Raw genomic sequence first — 10,566 nt, 5'->3', positions numbered from 1 at the left:
TCCGTCCAGGCGACGGTTCCGCCCCAGGCCCGGTCCATCTAGGTGAAGGGAGCATCCTTCACTGAAGGAGAGGTACTTGAGTTGCCTTTGTAGCATTTCAAGTTCACCAGAACCTTCAGTTTAGCCCTGTCTTCAGTCCTTTTATGGTCAGTGTCGGATGTGTCTCAAATTCTCAACTGCAGAGCCTGGGAAGTTGCTCTTTTGAGCCCATCGGACTGTTTGTAAGGAATCTCTCACTTAGGCTCAGGGTGGGCAGCATGACTTGCCCGCTTCCTGTCACTGGAAGGGAAGTGACTCCTCCAGGACGTCAGTACTTTGCAGATGACATTGCTTTAAGTATCTCAGTATGAGAAGGGTGAATTGGATGGGCAGTGTCTTTGGACTTGACCGTTGGAAACTTGATGTTATTATTTACAAAATACTTTTGGTTGGAATAGAAGTGTTGGAACAGAAAACATTTGCATAGGAAACTCATTCGGGTTTGTTGTTTGCTAAACCCTCGTGTGACCTTGGAGAAGTCTGGTCTTCTGGGAGACATAGCTTGGCAATGACATGCGGTCTCATGTGATACCACAGGCATCACAATTACATTTATTCCATCTTAGCTGCTTTTTTTTTTTTTTTTAGCTGAGCCATCCTGCTACCTGTTGGCAGCTCAGCGGCAGCTCAGCTCGGGCTGGGACTCGAACAGCTGTTGCTCAGAGCTCACACTCTTGAGCGAGCTCTTAACCAACTGAGCCACTCGGCCGGCCCACCATCTTAGCTTCTTAAGGCAGGCTGATTTTGACCAAATACAGAATTTTAAAGATATTTCTCAATTTGTGAGTCATTTGTGACACCTTAAAATTAAATGTAGTCATTGGAGAATTTCAAATGGACACATTTTCTGGAATTTGCCCCATATTATAGTTATTACCCAGATGTTAACTTTGCCTGTAAAGATCTAGAAAAAATTAGCTTCTCTTATTTTCATGCTCTAAAGCAGGGGTTAGCAGACTTTTTCTGTGCAGGGCCAGATAGAGAATGCTTTAGGCTCTGTGGCCCTCGGATCTGGGGCAGTGGCCCAGTCCTGCTGTTGTAGTGTGAAAGCAGCATGGACTAGATGTTTAACTGGAAGGAGTCCCAGCTGTCTGTGTCGGTGATCTAAAGAAGGAACTTTTCTCATTTTCGGACACTGGATTAGAGACCTCAGAAAATTCTAGTTAAGGAGCTGAATTTTCCTCATGAATGCAACATTTGAATAGTCCTTTAATAACTCGTGAAACAGGTTGCCAGTGAATAGATTCTGGATGTGTGTAAAAATTGTCAGGCACACTTGAAAGGATTGGCAGTTAGGGCCCATGTTGTGGCCAGTGGTGGGGGAGAGGGGTTACAGCAAGCTTCACAATGTGAGAACTGGGCACCGCCCCTGAGGTGCTGTGCTGGTGTCTGCGTGTCTCTAGTGCTGCCTCGACTTTGCAAAAGTTCCCAGAAGCACGAGGGCTGTCTCCGCGTGCTTGCCCTGCTGTGGCTCTCAACCGCTGGGAGTCCACTCATTTTCCATGTTTACACTGTGTCCCAGGATGGGCCCACCCGTGCCTCTAAAGACCAGCAAGCCATGGGGCTTGATCGCACAAACGATGTTTAGTAGGGAGCCAGCTATTTTAATGGAAAATACAGTAAACCTTTTCCATAGTGCATGCGTCATACTCAGTCTCTTTTGAATGGACTGAATCTCCAGTACTGGCCTCAGGCTTCTTTATGTCTTGGCAACATTTTAAATAAAGATCCTGTCTGATCTTTATTTAAAATGTTGATACATTGCTTGTTATGGAATTTTTGCAGTAGTTTTAAATTATAAAATTTTGCATTGCAATATGTTTTAAAATCTTGGTTACTGAGCATTTGGCACCTCTTAAATTTGCACCCCAGGAAAGTGCCTTACTCTCCTCCCACAGTTAAATATCCAATCGTTTGCTGGACGTAGCAGAGGAGACGTGGGCTCTGGACTCCGGTCTGTTCCTGGAGAGAGCAGATGTTTGTCCTCACGGGTCCCTGGCTTTACCCAACCCCTCAACTCTGTCTCCCCCAAGATGGCCAACAACCAGACCTGTGCCTCATTCTGAGCTGTGCCAGCTCTCTGGCCACTGGCCTCCTAGTGGCAGTCGCTCCGAGCCCCCAGCGCCATGGTGGGTTTCGCTCAATTTAGTGCTTTCTTTGTTTTGCTGTCAGCCTTGCTGGGTGGCCTCCTTCTTCCTCGCTTCGCTCTGTTTGCTGCCATTTCTTTAGCTCTGTTTCCTGTGTGGTGTTTCTCCGTTCCCACGTATCAATTGCCCCTGAGTTTTACAGTTTGATTATTATAGTTTTCATTTTTGTAAGTTCTACCAGGCTCTCTTTCGAAATGCCTGGTCATTTATAATAGTAGATCCTTGATTTAATTTCTTTATGAATTATTTATACCTATTAAACATACCCATTTTTAATTCTGAAATTGATACTTGTATTTTTTTTTTTAATTCTGACTCTGATTGGTCCTTTGTGCTGTTACTTATAATGTCGTTTTTCATGTGTTTTGTGATTTTTGTTATGAATCACACTTGTTAGTTTTGTGTTTATGGGAATTCTTTGAAGACCAGATTGAGGGTCCTTTCCTTTAAGAGAACGTTAGTTTACTTTGGTCAGGCAGCTGTAGGACCTCCTACCCCTGCTCTACTTTGTGTTAAAATTACTGGCTTGTGGATCTTCAGACCATATAGAAAGTGTGGGCTTATGCCAAGCTTGAAAGTTCCCTTTTTTCCTGGCTTTCTGCAGGAGCCTGTGATCTGAATCAGCCTTGTGTTGGTCTGAGCCTTTTCCTTCTGCGTGTCTGCATGAAGTCACTAAGACTTTAGCTCGGTGCTTCTGGAAGATAATCACCTGTAGTATTTACCTCCCTGAATTCGTACTTCCACGTAGTTCTTTTTTTTTTTTTAAGATTTTATTGGGGAATCGGGGAAGGGGAACAGAAAAGTTGCTGTCGTTTTGTTCTTCAGTCTAGTTGTGGAGGACGTTGCTTCACTGGCCCAAGTTGGCACCATCATTGCGCTCTTTCCGGGCGAGGCAGATCAGTCGCTGGCTTCTGGACAGCCGCTCACTGTGGCTGCTGGCTGCTCACGCTGGCTGCTGGCTACATACGGTAGCCCATGGCAACCCACTGCCACAGGGACTGCAGCCTACGCCATCGCCGGCCACTCATGGCAGCCCAGCTCCAGGTTGAGCTGTTGTTCAGCATCTTAGCTGTGGAGGGCAGTGTCACTGGCCCTCATATGGCCCTCATATGTGGGATCCGAACCGGGACCCTCTGGCATCCCAAGCGAGTTCTTAACCATCGCGCCACTCGGCCGGCCCTCCACGTAGTTCTTGATCAGAGATGTTTTCCCTTCATTTTTTGAAAGCTCATCCATTCTTTTAAGGGCTTCTGAACTATTTGTGTAGTCTTTTTTATTGCTTTGCAATGTGAAGTTTTGGGGCTCTTGGTATTCTGTGGGATTGTCACAAAGCAGTTCTACGTTTTCCCAATTTCCATTAGACTCTATAGTACCAGTTTGCTCAGTTCCCAAGACCGCCTGTAAAATCCTGTTTCATGCCGCACCCTGTGTTGTTGGTTGTTAGGGGTGGTTGGGGGTGTGGCGTTCTCCATCCCTCATGCTGTGGACTAAACCAGCCTGTGTGGCCTGACCGTCTGCCCACACGTCATGGATAACGTTTATGGAATGAGAAGACAGGATGAAATTTTAAACAGCTGAACTGGAGTTTCAGAGTGCAGTGTACTTGTGAATTGAGGGTTTCCTGTACATCAGTGTCAGGTTAGTCATAAAAGAGTGACTCCGTAAATACGGTCGGGAGGTTTCCTCTCTGTGTTTGTGACTTGATGATGTGAGCCTGTGCAGGGTGGTGTCGTGTGGCACTATTGCTGACGTTTCCTGTTGCCCCGTAGCCTCACAGAGACAAGTGCCATGTCACCTGCCCCCTATTGTCCCTGTCGTGCAGACTGTAGACGTGGCCCCGAAATGAAGGACCCCTCCGTGTGTGTGTGCGGTCTTGGTCGGGGTGGAGCATGGTGGCTGCTCGCTGACACGCCTTCTCTTGTGATCCAGGCTGATGCTGATGGCACTGTTCAACGTGAGCATCAACTTCAAAGGCTTGGAGTACATCAGCGATAACCCCAACTTCCTCCCGCTGCTGTGGTGGCTCCTGAGCGGTAAGTCCCCACAGCCCCCTCTCCCCTTGTCCAGCTACGGCCTGCTTCTCTGAGGCCGAGGGAGGGTGCCCGTATCAGGACTTAGCATCCATTGGCCCAAGCTGTTACCATTTCTTCAAAAAAAAGAGTTCGATAGAGAACGCAGTGGTATGCTAAATTGTTTCTAGTTCTGTTTCTTAAGTGTTGCTTCCAGTTTAGTTACGATTCTGCCACACAGAAAAATTATGAGACAGCTGGTAGATGTCACTGAGCAGCCCTGTTCTCTGAGAACAGTACCCGGGATAGGTGTTGCCTGTGGTTCTGAGTATCAGGGAGGGAGACGTCCCAGTGGAAAGGAGCGTGGGGGCAAGGGAGCCTGACAGATGCTGTAACTCTGGGGGTTTTGTATATAAACACACACACACCTACACACCATGTATATTATATATATATAATATATGGTATATAAGTGATGTCTCTGTGTTTTTACATATACTGTATATGTGTATTCTTTTTGTTTCCTTTGAAATAAAAGCTATCCTTACTATTTATTTCTTTCTCTTCTAAGTAGTTTGCAATTCCATGTGAATTTGAGAATCACCTTGTCACTTTTTACCAAAACAAAATCCTGCTGGGATTTTGATTTGGGATTGTGTTGAATCGACAGTTCATTTTGGGGAGAGTTGACATTTTAGCAACATTGACTCTTCCAATCTGTGAACACAGTATATGTCTATTTTTTTTTAAGATTTTATTGGGGAATCGGGGAAGGGGAACAGACAAGTTGCTGTCCTTTTGTTCTTTAGTCCAGTTGTGGAGGACACCGCTTCACTTGCCCATGTTGGTATTATCATTGTGCTCTTCCCCGGTGAGGCAGATCACTCGCCGGCCATTGGACGGCCACTCACAGCAGCTCACGCCGGCTGCCAGCCACTCATGGTAGCTTACGGCAGCTTCACTGCAGCCTACGCTGGCGACTCATGGCAGCCCAGCTCCAGGTCGAGCTGTTGTTCACCATCTTAGCTGTAGAGGGCAGTGTCACTGGCCCTCATGTGGGATCCGAATCGGGGCTGTGCTACTCAAAGCTGGCATCCCAAGCCAGCTCTTAACCAACGCCACTCGGCTGGCCCTATATGTCTGTTTTTTGGATGTTTTGGGAGGTGGGTCTCCTGTGTCTTTGCAGCTTGAGAGCAGAGGGCCTGACCTTTGCTCACGGCTCTCTTAGACGACAGAGAGCCATCTCTGCAGAGCAGAGGGGTTCTGTACACCCACGCAATAAGGATGCTGCTTCCCTCCAGGGCCAAGGTTGGGCATGTGTGCCACCCATTATGAAAGATTCAGGCTCCCTGAGCTTGGGGCTCCTCTTCTGTAATGCAAACCATAGCATGTGCACAGTCCTGTGGCATTGGGCCTCACTGAAGCGACACAGAGGCCCACTCTGGATGTGGCTGTTGCTGTTAAGTTATCAGGTTTTTGTCTCAGACTGAGAAGCCTCATGACTTGTGCCAGCATTCATGAAACTGTAGCATGCTGACTTGTTAGGGAGGCTGAAACCTTAGGTCTGCCATCATTAAGGGCAGGCTGAGGGGGCTGGGTTTACATGATCATCCCACCCACCAGGGTTGAATGCTTGACCAAATAGCTTATTTCTCTTGAGAATATGAACTAAGACCCATAGCATCAGAAGTGGGTCCTGGACTTGACCTACAAGGCAACTCTCCAGGCTGATTGTCATGGGCCACGTGCAAGCAGACGATGCCAGCTGGAGGGTGCAGGGCTGCTAAGAGGGAGAGAATAATTAAATAAGAATGCCCAAGACTTTTTTTTCCTTGTTTAAATAAATCAATTTATTTTTCATTATAATTGACATGCAGTATTAGTTTCAGGTGTACAACAGTGATTAGACATTTAAATACCTTACAAAGTGATCACCCCAATAAGTCTAGGGCCCACCTGCCACTGTGCATAGTCACTATGATGTTGCTGACCGTGTCTCTGGGCTGTACCTTACACCCCTGTGACTTACTCTATAACCGGAATGTCCTACTTCTTAATCCCCTTCCCCTTTCCCCTTGCCCACCCCCGATACTACTTTATGAATGTCAGTTTTAAGTGCTTTACATGTATTCACAGATTTATTGTTCTAAATACCGTTATAAAGTAAATATTATGATTTCTGTTTTATAGATGAAGAAACTGAGGCACAGAGAGGTGGAGTCACTTGCTTAAGGTTAGATGACTCTAGGTGGAAACCCTGACACGGGCTCCAGAGCCCATCTGGCCACTCGCTGGGTTGCCTCTCTGCAGGAAGCACCTCAGGGATGGGAGCCTTATCCGGAGTACCTGCCTTTAGGTGCTGCTTGCCTGGGCCTCTGGGAAGAGGTCCTGAACCTGTAACCCTTCCCGTTTCTGCTAGCTCGCCTTCTGTCAGATGGTTGCTTTCTCTTAGAAAGAGGGCCTTAGGTAAATGTTCTCTTGTCTGTCTAGCTCGCGCGCTGGAAATTTTCATGGGCTGAGTGGAAGTTGTTATGAGTTTCATTGTGATTCAGGCAGCTCCTTAGGCAGGTAGCAAGCACCCCCAAGAGTGCCCGTTCTGACGCCCACTGGAGAGCTTGCTCTTTGGCAGACATTTGTTCCTGCTCAGACCCGGGTCTTGGACAGTCGGTTGCGGGTGAAGTGGACTCAGGACACCTTTGCCACTGGGCACCAGGCTGTCTGGTCCATGAGGACAGTTACAGCTCTTTGGACACAGTGAGCACAGCTCAAACCCTGATACAGGTTTGTGTTTTTTTTTAGCTGAGCCATCCTTGGCAGCTCAACGGCAGCTCAGCGGCTGATACAGCTTTTGTAGGTCATCTCACCTGGTATCTTCCCTTTTTTTTTTTAAGCTGAGCCATCCTGCCACCTGTTGGCAGCTCAGCGGCTGCTCACCTCGGGCCGGGCATTGAACCGCTGTTACTCAGAGCTTAAACTCTTGAGCAAGCTCTTAACCAACTGAGCCACTCGGCCGGTCCCTCACCTGGTATCTTTAGTTACTTGTTACCACAGTCAACCAAAAACAAGGCCTATCCAGCCCAGGATGTTTGACCCCTGGATTATGTGTGGAATTACCTTATAAATGGGAATCTGTTACAGAATTTGATGTATATTTTAGGAAGGTGAATATGTATTTTACTATAGAATAGGAAAATAGGAACAAAACCAGTTCCCTGAAAAATAATATGTGTTTCATGGTGCTTGGTGCTGGTGGTGTGACTGTGTTCAGAATTCTAGGTTATAACAACTGCCTAGGGCTATGAGAGAATGTCAAAGCTTTGCCTTTATTAGACCAGATTGAAATTGCAGCTCTTCTCCTGGGGAACTGAGCTAACCTTTCAGGATCCCTCTTCTCTGATCTGTATATAAATGGCCATTTCTATCACAAGGGCCTTAATGTTTATTAAAATGCTGCAGTACCTGGGCCGGCATCTAATATAGTGGGTATTAAGTCGGTATTCGTCCCCTTTTGTTTCCAAACTAAGTCTTCCATGCCAGAGTGAAAGCTCATTTCCTCTTATTTCATTTGACCTAAAGGTGGCAAATTGCTTTCACATATCCGGACTTCTCTGATCCCGAGTCACAGGACCAGCTGCTGTTATTCATCCCTGACCAAACCATCTCATTTCCTGTAACCTCTGCTGGGTATCATTTTCCTTCCCTTTATGCAGCTATGCGGCTGGCTTTCCCCAGGCGTTCCCCACATTCTTCACGTTCCTCTTAAACCGCAGAACTGGCAAAGAACTCCAGCAAATAGCCTATGAGGACATAGTGTGATGGCATGATGACCACATGTTGTATGACCATTAATGCAAACCAGTGTTACGGTGCCACTTGAACAGGAGTGGGCCATTCCTACCCGCGTTTACAGGACTGAATAGGACATAGGCATTTGTATCCCGTCTCACACTTACGTGGTTTGTCTAAAATGAAACATTGATCATTTGTACCAAATTTGTGTCTCCAGCCCAGACCTCCTTCCTGAACTCCACACTCGTATTTCCAGCCATCTACTTCACATCTCCATGTGGATGTCTAGTAGACGGTCAGACTCAATGTATTCAGATGAAATTCCTGGTCTTCCCTACACTCACCTCTGCCTGTGGCCTTTCTAACCTCAGTTCATAGCAACTCTGTTTTTTTCTAATTTCTCAGGCCTTTAAAAGCCTTGGAGTGAGTCTCGTCTCCTTCCCCTCTCATACCCACATCCAGTCTGATGGGAAATCTCGAAGGCTTTATTTTAAATTACATCCAGAATCTGACCACCATTGACCGTTACCACCTGGTTTTGAGCCATCCGTCAACTTCTCTTTGAAGAACTTCATAGCCTCCTGCATATTTCCCCACAGTCCACCCTGCAGCCATGAATTGGGAGCCAAAGGTATGATGGGAGAGATTCCAGGCCAACTCTACTTACTGAAAACAGCCAGAACGTTCCTCTTGAGCTAGAAAAAAAGTAATTGTACCCGGAGCACAAAAGCAGAGTGAAAGTGGGATGCCAGAGCGGTTAACAGAGCTGAGCTAATCCCTGCTCTGAGGGCATTTGTCAGACTTGACCTTTAGTTTCCGTGGCCTCACCTGGGGTGGGACAGGAAACAAAGCCCAGGTTCCACCACAGCCCAGTAGCCTAATAGGGGCCTCCCAAAGGTATTTCCGAACAATGTAAAGGTGAGCTGATGGTTCTCCAACCCCACGGGGATTGCGGGAGAATCGCCTGTTTTGACCTTTGGCGCTGAGTGGAGTGGAGGGAAAGTCTCTGAGAATGCATCACCACAGGCTGGATTCCGAGCAGCTTAGAAGCCTTCATTCAAAACATTTAGAGAACAGTACAGATCCTTTCTGTAGTCAGGATTCTTAACTTCAACCAGGTTCTTAAAAAATTCTTGCAGATAAGGTGCCAAGAACTTGAGCTCACAAATTAAAAATCACAAAAAGCATGGGAAACATTATTAATGAGATAACAGGTTGCTATCATCAGACCATTCATCATCAGAAGAATTATCAGACCAATAGAAAATAAGGACATTTCATGTGTTTAAAGAAATAAAAAAAGGGGTTAATATGTGAGTAAAGAGTAAGAGATTTTAAAAATGACCAGGCAGGTCTAAAAAGGGAACAAATATTTTTGGAAATGAACAATATAATGATTGCAATTACAAATTTATTATACAGCTTTAACAGCAGATTATACATAGTTGAAGAGATGATTAAATTGATAGAGACAGATTTGAAGATATGGTCCAGGATGAAGCACAGAGACACAGAGATGGAAAATAAGAGCAGCGAAAGGACATGGAGGAGAGTCTGAGAATTTATTATACGACTAATCAGAGTCCTGGGAAGAGGAGAGAGTGATTGGGACAGAAGTAACATTTAGCAAGATAATGGCTGAGAAGTTTCCTAAACTTGTTTGCTTAATTTGAGAAGTCCACCTAATTGTAAACAAGGTAAATGAAATCTATGCTTAGACACACAGTAATGAAAACTACAGAATATTAAAGATAGAGAAGATCTTAGAAGCAGGCAGATAGAAAATATGTATACCTTCAAAGGAATGACATTTAGACCGATAGTTGATGGCCTTAATAGCAGCAATGCAATATCTTAAAGCTGAAAGAAAATAACTGGCAATAACTGGTATATGTCTCCTACCCACCAACAGATATTGGGTCTTCGAAAAAGTCATGACGTGTTTTGTCTGTTTTTCAAAGGTCATTTATTTATATAAAGAACAAAGATCAATCAATGATGTATTGCCCGTTTTGTTCGATAACCTTTTGCCATCTTTCAGTGAGCTTCGTAATTCCTCGTTCATAGAAGGACCTATTTGCGAAAAACTGAACAAAGTGCTGATTTACAGCCTCATCTGAATTAAACGTTATACCACGCAAGGAGTTTTGAAGAGAGCGAAACAAGTGGAAGTCTGACAGCACAAGGTTAGGTGAGTATGGTGGGTGTGGCAACACATCCATCCAAGCTCCAATAATTTTTGACGGGTGATCAAACTTGTGTGTGGTCTCGTGTTGTCGCAATGGAACACAACTCCTTTACAATTAACAAGCTCTGGAAGTTTCTGGGTGATGGATTCATTCAAACTGTCCAGTTGCTGACAGTACACATTCAAATTGATTGTTTGGTTCGTTGGTAGGAGCTCGAAAAACATGACACCTTTAAAATCCCACCACACTGAGAGCATAACCTTCCTCTCATGAATGTCTGCTTTCGATGTCGTTTGAGGCGAATCATCACGTCGGGACCAAGACCGTTTGTGCACCACATTGTTGTAAACAGTTCACTTCTCATCACCAGTTATCAGTCGCTTCAAAAAAGGA

At 45.6% G+C, this 10,566-nt stretch overlaps 1 protein-coding gene across 1 annotated transcript in view; it reads left to right on the top strand.

Moving 5' to 3' along the window:
* HSF2BP (heat shock transcription factor 2 binding protein) overlaps nt 1–10,074 on the top strand; it is a 37,348-nt gene extending 27,274 nt beyond the window's left edge. Inside the window, exons 7-9 of the mRNA XM_019666040.1 lie at nt 4,116–4,219; nt 8,390–8,615; nt 10,055–10,074. Coding sequence (XP_019521585.1) covers nt 4,116–4,219; nt 8,390–8,397 — 112 coding nt within the window. The 3' untranslated portion in view covers nt 8,398–8,615; nt 10,055–10,074. The remainder of the gene's footprint in view (nt 1–4,115; nt 4,220–8,389; nt 8,616–10,054) is intronic.
* The last annotated feature ends 492 nt before the right edge of the window (nt 10,075–10,566 follow it).

This window comes from Hipposideros armiger, unplaced genomic scaffold, assembly GCF_001890085.2.
Source record: "Hipposideros armiger isolate ML-2016 unplaced genomic scaffold, ASM189008v1 scaffold_458, whole genome shotgun sequence".
NCBI classification, from domain to species: Eukaryota; Metazoa; Chordata; class Mammalia; order Chiroptera; family Hipposideridae; genus Hipposideros; species Hipposideros armiger.
Note: the sequence above shows the minus strand (reverse complement) of the source record. Positions and strands in the feature narration are given on the sequence as shown.